The sequence below is a fragment of the Podarcis raffonei genome, chromosome 10, assembly GCF_027172205.1.
Source record: "Podarcis raffonei isolate rPodRaf1 chromosome 10, rPodRaf1.pri, whole genome shotgun sequence".
NCBI classification, from domain to species: Eukaryota; Metazoa; Chordata; class Lepidosauria; order Squamata; family Lacertidae; genus Podarcis; species Podarcis raffonei.
In genome coordinates, this window is record NC_070611.1 from 6,281,604 (window position 1) to 6,294,506 (window position 12,903).

A 12,903-nucleotide genomic window follows, 5' to 3' on the forward strand; every position below is an offset into this window, starting at 1 on the left:
AACACTGTTAAGAGTTTAGACATAGATGATTTAGATGATTTAGCTTGCCATTAAGAAATTTAAATTTTCCTAGGACTTTCTGTCTACATACAATTAGTTACAGCAACATACTGTAGTCAGATTTAAATTAAACATGCAGTACTGAAAGATAAGCACTCAGGTTGGAAAAAGGCACTTCCAGCTCTTGTTTTGTAGCAAGATGTTTTAATATTTTGTCAAAGGAATGGATAGCATAAAAATGAAGACATAGATAACAAACTAGGCTTCTTTCTCTGTGGAAGGCCTGCAAACGCCATCTTGCAGTGTTAGAAACTCAGATATATAAGCTAATTGCCAAATGGCACCTTAAACCTAGGCTGGGGTTGCCAGAACAGACTGTCTAGGAACCTTCACACACACACACACCCGGAACTTATTATACTTATTATATTTATTATTATTTTCATTCCATTTCTATACCACTTTATTTTTTAAAAAAATTCAAGGTTGTTTACAACACATTAAAACATCAAATAAAACAATCTAAAATAAAACAAATTCAAGCTTTAAGGAAATAGTTCAGATCCTTCTTTAAATTACATTTTGCTTTGCTCTTATTTATTTATCTACTTAATTTATATAGCTGGACCACAGCAGAAGTACTCTAGGAAGTCAGTGTGGTGTGGTGGTTAAGAGTGTGAGATCAGGGTTCAAATACCCACTCAAGTCGGGAAGCTCACTTGGTGACCTTGGGCCAGTCACAGCCTACCTAACAGGGTTGTTATAGAGATTAACTGAGGAGGCAGTGAAACATGTACTCCTTGGAAAAAAGATTGGGATATAAACACAATAAATAAGCTCTTCTGCTTACCTGCTTAAGAAAGATAGAAAGGCCAGCCAGGTGGAGATGTCAGTCCAGAAATCTCCGCATGGTCGCAACTGGGCCTGTGTCAGTCATCTTGGTAGTCAAGATAACCTCAAAATTAATTGATAGTTGCTGTGGGAATGAGCTCATACATGCTTTGATATGTGCCAATTGGCTTGCTTTGTTACTATGCTTATCCGTGAGGCCTGAGATGCTGGGCTCTGGGCTCAGAGAAGGAAGTGATATGTAAGCCTTGGACAGTTGCCACCTATGCCTTCAGGGGTCACGTGGGTTGAGGAGAGGTTCTGGCCAAGCTGACATATGCAGCAGCTTTTTGTGAAAAATAACGCTTAACATTTGCGGACAAATCTTGATGACTGCTTGCTTGCTGCTGCAAGTGTTCGCCCCACATCATTAAGGGCAGAAGGGCTCTGCATGCTGTTTACACGTTACTTTTTAAAAGCGCTAGAACTTGCTATTCTGGCATTCTTGACATCTTTCTTTGGTATCCCTGCATCCAACCACTTGCATCCAACCACTAGGCTCTCGCTTGAGCCCATGGTTCAGATCATTTTCTCACCCCAGCAAATGATGTTTTGTATGCATCCACAGTGACATCAAATAAACACTTTAAAAGTATGCTATGAGAGCAAACAAACAAAAGTTCAATACAGATATGACAGCAGCTAAGACAAAGGATATAAATGGAATGAATGATGAATACACCTAAAGCACCATGCACCTCATCGCCATCCATGTGTGGAGAGTTAAGTCAGCAGCACATCTGACCAGGCAATCACAACTTGACTGGTGTACGTGGCAAATGTGTTTATAGATAATGGAGCATGTATGCACTGCTAACAGGCAAGAACTTCATCTGTGGCTTCTATCATATCTGTTTTGGTTGCACTATATGAAAAACATGCACAGATTTTTCATTAATTGTATCAACTGTAGCCCTCATTTTGGCTTTTGAGAGATCAACTGGGCTTCAAAAATGAGGATTCTTAAGAAGCATGTTAAATTTTGTGAATGTGTATTAAATGTTACTGTGCATCAACAAGAGTCAAGAAATTAACACAAACTAACTGTACAAACCATATAATGAACTTACAAATAAAATTTGATGGCTGCCTTTCTAATTAAGTAACCATTAAGACTTAAAAATGCAAACTATTCTGATTTAAAGAACGTCATCCTGCAGTTTACAGTTGTAATTGCCCCCTTTGACTTAAAATACAATAAAAGTTCTGTACAGATGGGGGTTTGGAGGTTGTTGTTGTTTGGTACTGTTAAAATTAACTTCAACCTGCTGAAAGGTAACAGAATATTATTTTCATGTCTTCTTCCTATTACATATCAGAGCCCTAGAATTGCAGAGCGAGTTCTATGTGTTCTTACTAGACAACTACAGAATACTATTTTCTGCTCTGCTAGTAAAATGAACTTCTCTTAACCCCTTGCCACTAAATATTCATTCAAATAGAAAGTGCTTGCACTGCTTCCAAAATGTGTTCAGGTTAAAGCAGACTCTAGTGACTGTTGACTGTATATGTTAGGAGGTGATGTTAGAGAATCTCCAAATAAAGCCATAGTTACCATACCTTAGTGTATGTCTTTGGATCATAGCAACCTCAGTGTATGTCTAGATTTTACTTCTATTACAAAAAGCTCATCTTACCACTCAGATTAAATAAATTTGCAAATTGTTTTTATATGAGTGTTATTTATATTGGGCTATATTGGGAGTTCAATTTAGCAAACTCAGGTTAGGGATTGCAATATTTTAAAAATAAAAAACAAGAGAAAAAGCATATACTTCTGTATTAATAGAAGAAGAAATGTTAATTTATTTTGTAATTAATGAAAAATAGAACCAAATGGGATCCATTTCATTCAACATACTTGTTATAAAGTAAACATCACTAAGCAGTGAAATGAATTCAGATTCGTTATCCAATTAATTTCATTTGGGAGCGGGGCTTATCCTTCTCTGGAGGAAGCACCCAATTTTAGGGATGACTTAGCACCTACCATTTTATTTTTCCAAAATTCCTTGGATATTGGGAGAGGAGTGGAAGTTAACAGTAGGGGTTGTCATGTTTTCCCCAGAATGCCCTGGAATGAAGGAAAAGGCTGATACCAGAGCACCTGCCAAATCAGCTCTGCTGCCGTGTGATTTTAATGCAAGAAAGTATTCTGAATAATGAAGTGGGGGAAATTCACACCCTAAGATGCTCATGTAAGATGCACAACTCTGCTCATGAGATCATTGTTATGTCTCAGCATCCTATTATGACAGCATTGCCCGGCTTACTTACTCAGTACACGTCTTCATAGTACTTAGCTGTGTCCATAGAACAAGCCCTTCCAGAACACAACAGTTAGGGAAATTTAACTCATGTGGTGTGCAGCAGACAACTCTTTCCAATGGGACTATGGCCCTATTCTACCAAAGAACAGCCTGATGTCAGTCTGGTGCATTCTGCTCCAGCTAATATAACAATCAAAATACCAATGAGCTAAGTGCTGGTAATGTTCATATTGTTTAGTCGGGGCAGTGGATTGCCTTTGTAAGGTGCTCAGGGAGCAAGAGACAAGTTAAAGACTTTGCCGAAAAAGGCTTTCTTTACTGAAAGAGTGCTAAAGCAGCAATTAACTGGATCTGCTAGAAAGGAAGATAGAGGAAGGAGAATGGTTTGTGGGGTGAGCTGGTGGAATGGGTATAAAATACAGCTTGCACATAAAGGGATGGAAAATAATGGGTATAACTGCAGAAAGACTGAGAAAAAGGCAGGGAAATAGGAGGAGCAGGGTTACTACCTTGCCTTCCACTTAGGCTCTGAACATTAGAGAAAAGGTGGTGACCCCAGGAAGCAGAGGGACAGCAGTCAGGAGCTCAGAAAAGGGAAGACTCAAGAGAATAAGAGTCTGGAGGAGAGAAGGAGCACAACTCAGGAAGGGGGACAGAGCATGGGCATGTGCTTTCTGGCTGGCTTGGCTAGTTATACACTTGAGCACTGAAGACATTGCCAAATAAAGGGGCATGATCCGGGATAATGCTTCCCGGATACAAGAAGAGGGGGGCTGTGGGTGATTAGCTTTTCTACAATAAGAGTAGCATTTTGTGTATATGGTCTTTCCTCATTAGGATTGAATGGACAATAAATTAGGTTTATAGTGAGGCTTAAATCACATTATGTAGCAAACCAAGTTAGGTGGTGTACCTCAGGATGCTATCGGAAGAAAGGCTGGAGCCACTCCCCTGTCCATTTCAAAAGGGAAGGCTTCCTCTCATGTACCCAGTGAGTATGACCAGTGGTGAGAAATAATTGAGTTGTATTCCAAAAAAACCTGAAGAGCACCAGTTTGGGGAAGGAGGCAACAAAGAGCACATACACTTGCAACACAATTTGTTCTTTGTGACAAGGTTACTAGAAAAGCACTCAAATAGGAGGGGAACCTGTTCCCTTGGCAACTACAGTTACATAAGATTAACAAAATGTAAACATGATCCTGGATTTACAGTTACTTTCCCTAATATAGCACTGTCATTAACCCTTCACACTCGTGTGAATAATAGTAATCTATTCCTTCCAGGAAAGTAGCTTGCTATACCTAGTCAATTTGATCTTGGTTTTATGCAAGCTCACCAGTTTGCCTTTTTCAGATGAAACAGTAAATTATGGATTGCTAAAAACTAGGATTGAGAATTACTAATTGCAGCATACAAAAGAGGAATGAGTGTGCAAACTTAAGGCTCCAGTGCTAAACTATGCTTTTCTGTTGTATCTCAGCATCCTATAAATATTACAAAATTATATAAACAGCTACCCTAGGCAAGAGGAAAAAAATGTCATCTTACTCTAGTTTATCACAAACTGAAACACATAGTTATGGCTTTTCTGGTAAAAGAGGGAAGAAGTGAACACCAAGCATAGGAGTGTAAAACCATGGAATAGATGTAAACTTCTTAACTAAGCCGACTATCCAAGTTGCTGTTGTTACTTGTTTTAGGCCTATCAGCATGCTTCCAAAATGGAAATTTATCTGCATCCAATTATAGTGCAGTTCAAAAGGGAAAACTGCAAAGAGAACTCAAAAAACAAGAAAACTCAGCTATACATAGTGAAGCACATGGAGCATTTGAATCATTGAAGAATGCTGCCCATTTTCTGGTACCAAGAAATTCAAATTAAACAATAAAATATTTGTCAAGTTTCTACCATTCAAAAAGGTTTTAGAAAAAGAAAACTTAAGGATTTTTGTGTGTGCAAACAGAAAGGGTTGGATCCCCAGATTCCCCACATGTTCTGTGACATTTCACTAGTGCCAGACGTAAGGGATAAGTGTATTTTTACAACACCTTCTTCCCTTTTCAGCCCAAGGAAAATCTGCTTTGAAGAGTTGGGGGACTCTGGAGGAACACAAGAGGTGGTGCAGGGCACTGTAAAGGAAGTGTAAATTGACAAAAGCCACAGGTCAATTCTGTGTCCAGGGCAGCTATTTACCAGATCCACCGGGTATGCAGGCTAAGACCCTACCTGCCCGCAGACTGTCTTGCCAGAGTGGTGCATGCTCTGTTTATCTCCCACTTGGACTACTGCAATGCGCTCTATGTGGGGCTACCTTTGAAGGTGACCTGGAAACTAAAACTAATACAGAATGCGGCAGCTAGACTGGTGACTGGGAGTGGCCGCCGAGACCATATAACACTGGTCTTGAAAGACCTAAATTGGCTCCCAGTACGTTTCCGAGCACAATTCAAAGTGTTGGTGCTGACCTTTAAAGCCCAAAACAGCCTCAATCCAGTATATCTGAAGGAGCATCTCCACCCCCATCGTTCTACTCGGACACTGAGGTCCAGCGCCGAGGGCCTTCTGGCAGTTCCCTCGCTGTGAGAAGCCAAGTTACAGGGAACCAGGCAGAGGGCCTTCTCAGTAGTGGCACCCGTCCTGTGGAATGCCCTCCCACCAGATGTCAAAGAGAAGAACTACCAGACTTTTAGAAGACATCTGAAGGCAGCCCTGTTTAGGGAAACTTTTACTGTTTGATGGATTACTGTATTTTAATATTTTGTTGGAAGCCGCCCAGAGTGGCTGGGGAAGTCCAGCCAGATGGGTGGGGTATAAATAATTATAATTATAATTATAATTATAATTATAATTATTCCTCTAGCAAGAAATTTCAGGTCCTTTCTATGAAGAGAAAGAGCCCTTCCACATTCACAGGATGGCCAACCTGGATCTAACCGAATCAACCATGTATGAACAACTTGCTAACTGGTCAAGCACACATAATTTGGATGTTTCCCATTCTTCAATGCAGATATTTTAAGTAGCAGAACATATACTTTTGTTTCCAACAGTAAAATTCCTGTTTCTATAGTGAAGAAGAACACAGTAGAGCTACACCTGGAAACCCTATGATTCATGTCACTGACTTATTCTAAAGTGCTTCCAGCGGCACCAAAACTATGCTCTCAGAACTTGGGTACAATTACATTTTGTGGCCAAATCTTACTCTTAAAAGTATCATAATATAAGGGAAGACAAGCCCTGTGCTTGTCTCTGGAATTTTAGTATATCAAGAGTCAACAGTTTTGCTTTTAATGTTGCTGAATGCAGGCATTTTGTCCAGCTATCTAAAGAGAACAGAATAGCTAGACATGGCTATGACTTAACTGTTCTATTTTTAATCATTATATGAGTCATGAATCTACTGTTTACCTTCAACCAGGAATAAACTGACTTGCTTTTTAAATGACTGCTGAACAGTGGTTCACTCTTATAATATTTACCCAATAAGAATCCCCTTGATCCTTTCACCAACTGTGAAGGAAAATGTAATACCCATAAAGTAATAGGAATGAAGATGTCACAAATTGCAACATTTTTTACCTTCATGTTGAGAGGCTATGCTGTTCAGTTTTGTATTTCTGCCAAATAGCGCTCAAGGCAGCTTAATAAATTCCTGAACACATAGAACCATTGCAAAGCCCAAAATAAAATCAATAAAAGCTACAATTAAAACAATACGGCAGCTTGTAAATCAACAGATCAAGGACAACCGACAAACACAGTGAAGCAATATAATGAAATATAAAGACTATAATGAATTATGATTAAACCAAATCAACCATAACATTTACGTAAGAATTGAGAAGAGGCTAGTATACATTCATACCCTTCTAAGGAATAATGTTTTTAGTTGATAACATTTCTATCAGATCCAGGCCAAACCTGAAGGTGGTATGTATATACACTATAGGAACATGGTTTGGTCCCAAATTTGATTCAAGAGCAACTGTGAGACTGACAAACAACATATAAAGGACATCCTTATCAATAAGGGAATACTTACTTCATAATACATTAAAAAGAATTCAGCTATGGCCTATTCTGCCTATCAGGAAAGGAATAATTACAAATAGTCTGTTCAAGACAGATTAACAGATCATTTGCATATGACAATTTCATAAAGCTGATGTGTCAGTTTTGATCTGTGTTCTGTTTTATTATGTGTTTTATTCTATTACACCGTTACTGGCTGCAACATTAATCCATCGTTTGATTTACAATATTTTCAAGAGAAATTGTACTTAAGCAATTCAAAGAGAATGCAATCTTCAGCCAAAAACTTCCCTGAATATACAGCACAAACAAGTCCTCTCTTTTCAGTGACCCCATTTGTCCATTATTTTAAGCTATGGTCAGAAAAATCCATGGCATACTGTGAATGGGTGGTGTACTAGGGCATGCAAGCTGTAGAGATGGGAGGAAACGAGCCACATCCCTGATTTAGTATTTTCCTAAACCTAGTACTTCTAGCGCATTTCTCCCAAACAAACCACTAGCAATAACCCAATACCCAAAGACAGAAGAAACACAATCCATGAGCATTGGTTCTCGTGTAAAAGTAAGCCAGCCCTGTGCTTGCTTTCTTCCTGGCTCAGCAAAGGAAGAAACAGGCCAGGAGCATTTTACTACACATAGTAGCACACTGCTTGTTCACAGCAGGGGTGGAGGAAGGGGGGGTACGGTGGGGGCCATCCGCCCTGGGTGTCCCCACTGAGGGGGGTGACAAAATGCTGGGCGCCACTCACTGCACGGCCTGCAACGTGCCCGAGCCACGCATCTCTCCTAGGAGTGATGTGGTGGCTTGGGCGCCCGCAGGATCCATCCTGCCCCAAAAGATCCGCCTGCTGCCTCCTCCTCGGCTGAGTGGGTGGAGACAGGCAAACTCCTCAGAGGCCCAGCTCACCCTGCCCCTGTCCGATCAGCTTGCTCCACTGCTGGCCATGGGGCTTTCCCCCCTAAATCTCCATCGGTGGGGGAGCGCGTGCCTGTGCCGCTACCCCCTGAACCCACCCAGGTTCAGGCATCACCCTTAAAGCCACGGCTGGGAGGCAGAGGCAGGTGAGAGGGAAAAGCGAGCTGTCCCACCAGCACTTGGGAGCTGCACCAGCTCTCTTCGCTGACACGCACTCTCTATCTCTTAAGCACCTACACTCAGGTATTCTTGGGTTTCTTTTCTTGAGTAATAGGCTGTGTTTTTGAAGCTGCAAACAAATTAACAGGGTGACTCTTTCCTCTCTCTGTCTCTCTCTGTGTGTGTCCCCTCTCACCTTTCCACATCTCCCTGCTTAACTGTTTCCTGCCTCGCTTTAAATCCTTTCTTACGGGGAAAGACACCTTTGGGAAGTGATTTTGCCCTTTTGGCTCCTTTCCCCTAGAATTATAGTATTGTAGAGTCGGAAGGGACCCTGCTGAGGATCATCTAGTCCAACCCTCTGCAATGCAGGAATATGCAGCTGTCCCATCCTTTATACATTTGCTCAGCCCTTGTTTTCCCTCCTTCTTCTATGTAAATTTACATATCCCCCCCCCCACAGTTGCCTCAGATGCTAGTCCTACTCAGAGTAGACTCACTGTAATGGATTAAAAATCCAAACATTAATTTCAAAGGGTCTGCCCTAAGTAGGATTTAGTTGGATGTAGCCTGTTATTATGATCAAAGCATCTTACCCAAAAATATCTGCACAAACCAGTTTATCTGAGTGCATTATTCTCAGGGTGGGGGGGCTCACGTATTTATAACTGCTTAATTGCCTTGCCGGGCCTTGCCACACCTGTGGCGAGCCCCACTGGGCTTACCCACGCCTGCAGCGAGCTGTGAAAAGGCCCAACCGGGCTTGCTACAGGCAAGCGGGGGGCACTATACTTGAGCACTATACTTATGGCTGTTCACAGAAGCAGCATGCAGGTATGAGAGATTACATCCTCCCTTATTGCTCCTGATTTGCACTATTCTTGGGTGCTTTTGCTAGGCAGGAGCTCTGTCTGTGGTTGAAGCAAGAGAAACAAAGAACATGATGAAGCAGTAAGTAAAGGAAAGAAGAGGTGGAGTCTGCGATGACAGGAACTGAGTTCCTTCCCACCCCTTGGGAAGTGGGGGGGGGGGAGAGAGAAGGGAAGGACAATCGGAGGGGAGGGGAGGACCATGGCAAATTGACAGGACTCCCGCATGAAGAACAGCAAAAGAGCCCCAAACACAGTGACCGCCCTGGGCAGCGAAAGCTTTAGCTATGACACTGACTAAGTATCTTATTTTTTCCTTCTTTTAATAATTTCAGTGGGGGGGGGGGTTGACAAGAAATTTTCCGCACCGGGTACCACCTGACCTTGCTACACCACTGGTTCACAGTAAACCAATGCATGCTAACCAGGTCTTTGTCTTCTCGCAGCTGATGACTGGAAATGCACAGAACACTAACAGCTGAAGGAGTTGAGAAGCATTTCATTTTCTGAAGTTCACAAAGCTCAATGCTGAAAAATAAGAGTCGGAAGCTATGGAGTTGTTATGACACCAATTCATATTAATGTTGGGGTATTATGGCATTTTCAGGGGTGGAGCAGAATATAAATACAGTGGTGCCCCGCAAGAGGAATGCCTCGCAAGACGGAAAACCCGCTAGACGAAAGGGTTTTCCGTTTTGGAGGTGCTTCGCAAAACGAATTTCCTATGGGCTTGCTTCGCAAGACGAAAATGTCTTGCGAGTTCCTGCAGGGTTCCCCCCCCCTTTTTCCCAAGCCGCTAAGCCGCTTATCAGCTGATCCGCTAAGCCGCTAATGGGCTTGCTTCGCAAGACGAAAAAACCGCAAGACGAAGAGACACGCGGAACGGATTCTTTTCGTCTTACGAGGCACCACTGTAATGCAAAACAAATTGACTTGCTTTAAATATGCATTAGATTGAACTGCCAGCCCCTCTGGATCCAAAGGGACCAATTCCTAAGGAATCTTTCATAGGACTGCAGCCATAACACATACAACTATAAATGCATCATTTTACCAAGTCCAGGTCATGCTACTCAATAGCATGCTAAGGAAAAGTTCAGAAAATATTCCTAAGGTCTTATAGAAAAATCAGTTTTTAAAAAATAAAAATGGATGTCCAATAAGTTTTAGAAGGTGCAGGAGTAAGAACTACCCACACCCAGAAGTATATCTGCTGTGTTTCTCCATTAGTCATGTTTCTTCTGAGATTGGGTCATTCTGCTCTCATTAAATTATTCCATCACATTCAATGCCACTGACACAGAAGAACTATCCCTTACCCCACCCACAGGCTGATTGGAAGGAACTACACCACAATCAACAAATTATGCAGTGATGCCACAGGCAAGCTTTTCTGTGAATAGGTACCTCATACTCACACAAGTCTTTAATTATTCAATTTATCAAACATATTAGCCTGTCCAACTACAGAATTTGGGAATTATTACTGTACAAACATACATAATGGAGAATACCTTCTGTTCCTGCATTGCATACCGGGGGGGGGGGAGGATCTGACTGTATTTTCCTTAGTCAACTCAATCTTCTCCTGCTAACATATTTCATTTATACAAAAGAAATTAATCACAGTATGAAATAATTTTTAGAAAGTGAAAAAAAACCTCTTACCTGAGCATGAAAATTTGACATAGTCGTTGTCTCTATATCTTTCTTTCCCAAAATCTCCATTTTCACTGGCGAATTGGGAAAATTAAATGAAAAGTAGTCTAAAAAGTCAGGTAAGTAAGTAGCTGCCCCATGAACAATTCCCATTACATAGTAAGCTGCACAGTTTTCATTTTCACTAAAAACCAGACCCACAAATTCTTCTGCAAATCTCTCCATCTCCACAGGAGACAAGTGGGAGAGTTCATTACTGTAGGCATGGATAACTGAAGCACCTCCATTAGGCTGGTGCTCAATATGAATGAATTGTTTGAACTCCAACATGTCCAACCTTTTGAGTTTATTCTGAACCCGTGGCTCCTTTAACGAGACAAATGGAAACTCACTGTTCTCTGATATCTTGTACTCAGAGTCCTTCTTGGGATCCATATTTTTTCCATTGAAATCCTTAAGATGATTTTTGATTATGCCTTTGGCATCTTGATCCTCAGTGTCACAAAATAATCCCGAGCAGATGGTCTGAATAGATTTACTGTACATTTTTGGACGCTTCCTTTTTTCACACTCTTTATGCTTCTTTTTCTTTTTCTTCTTTACTTTTTTAATCTGTAGATCTTCTGCATTGCTTTTTGGTTTCTCCTTTATACCTATTAAAAAAAGAAATATTTTCATTTTTGTATGTCTAAAGAGACATGCCAAGAAGATGAAAAACTGATTTACATGCACAGTGAAGTAATATGCCAAGTGAGGTTAAATAGCACAAACTATATTTACTTATTATCCCATCTTTTCTTCAAGGAGCTCAAGGTGGTGTGCGTCATTTTTGGCACCAGAACGTTGGGGCAAGCTGGGACGCAGAGTCCCTCAGAATGCAACTCTCATGTAAATGGGGAGTTGCCTGTAGTACAATTTTCTAGGAAAGCAGGCAGCCGCTATACAATATACATTTGTGTGTGCTTACCTTTCTGAAATAATTTCATCTCTCCATTCTCTTTCTTAATTTCAGACATTAACCTGTGTTTCTTCTTTTCTTTCTGCTTTTCCTTATCCCTTTCTGCAATTTTGTCTCTGATGGTTTGATCTAAAAAGAAAACAATTCATATTTAACCAGAACTTTACAAAGAAAAATTACCACAATTATATTTGGTATAATAAGAAAATATTCTACAGAGTTCTAAGGCTAAATGAACTCTCAGATATTGAGAAGAGACACTTTATACATAACTGTTGTGGGGCCTACTTAAAAAATTGAAACCAGCAAGTATATTCTACATCTACCATATGACCAAAACTCCTGAACTGAATCTGAGCCACAGATCTAACAGCCTAATAAATTAGATTTCCAAAAACGAAGAGAAGCCCAAGCCCCCAGAAAACAACTTAACATTTTAGGACGTATGAGGTGATATAACTAGGATAAAGAAAACAATGAAACAGGAAGATTTCAGTTCTGCTAAATCAGGTGTGTTCCCAAGCATAAGTTATTATTATTATTTTGTATATTATATCCCAGCCTTTCTCCCAAAACTACTAGTGTAAATGAATAAAAACATCTTCAAAACAGTGTTTGAAATTAGCCAGGCAGAAGCCGCATTTTGCAACTATCGGCCACTTGCGACCAAGTGAATGTCTGGGTGCCAGGATGGCGCTTGACATCTCCATCTGGAGATGCATGCCTGGGATCACTGGATCTTGACTGTTTTCACACACTAATACCACATTCTGCAGAATTCTCTCTGTTATATTTTATCTGCACAATTGGAATGAATTTCAGGAACCAAAATGCTTTTTCTTGTCAGCCTGAGCAGAAGCAGTGAACAATGTCATATTTAATTGTTGTAGCTTATCTTCACCTACCCCACCCCACTGATCTGCTCTGCTCACAGTTGTGAAGAACATTCTTATGCTACGAACGGTTCATGTCACCATTAAGAAAAAGAGGTAGAAATAGATACGAGAACTGTCCCTGGATCAAGTGACTTTTCTTCTTTAAGTTCTGAAAGTTCTGAACTGAGCTCAAGGTTGTCATCTGAACAAGCCAGAAGATTAACTGTTGAACACAGTCGGTCCCTCATTAGAGCCATCTTGCCCAGA

The 12,903-nt window shown here is 40.8% G+C and overlaps 1 protein-coding gene across 1 annotated transcript in view; it reads right to left on the minus strand.

Moving 5' to 3' along the window:
• Window positions 1–12,903, minus strand: part of RSBN1L (round spermatid basic protein 1 like) — a 43,574-nt gene that overhangs the window by 11,869 nt on the left and 18,802 nt on the right. The window contains exons 2-3 of the mRNA XM_053407571.1: window positions 11,771–11,890; window positions 10,813–11,456 (exon numbers count right to left, since the gene is read on the minus strand). Coding sequence (XP_053263546.1) covers window positions 10,813–11,456; window positions 11,771–11,890 — 764 coding nt within the window. The remainder of the gene's footprint in view (window positions 1–10,812; window positions 11,457–11,770; window positions 11,891–12,903) is intronic.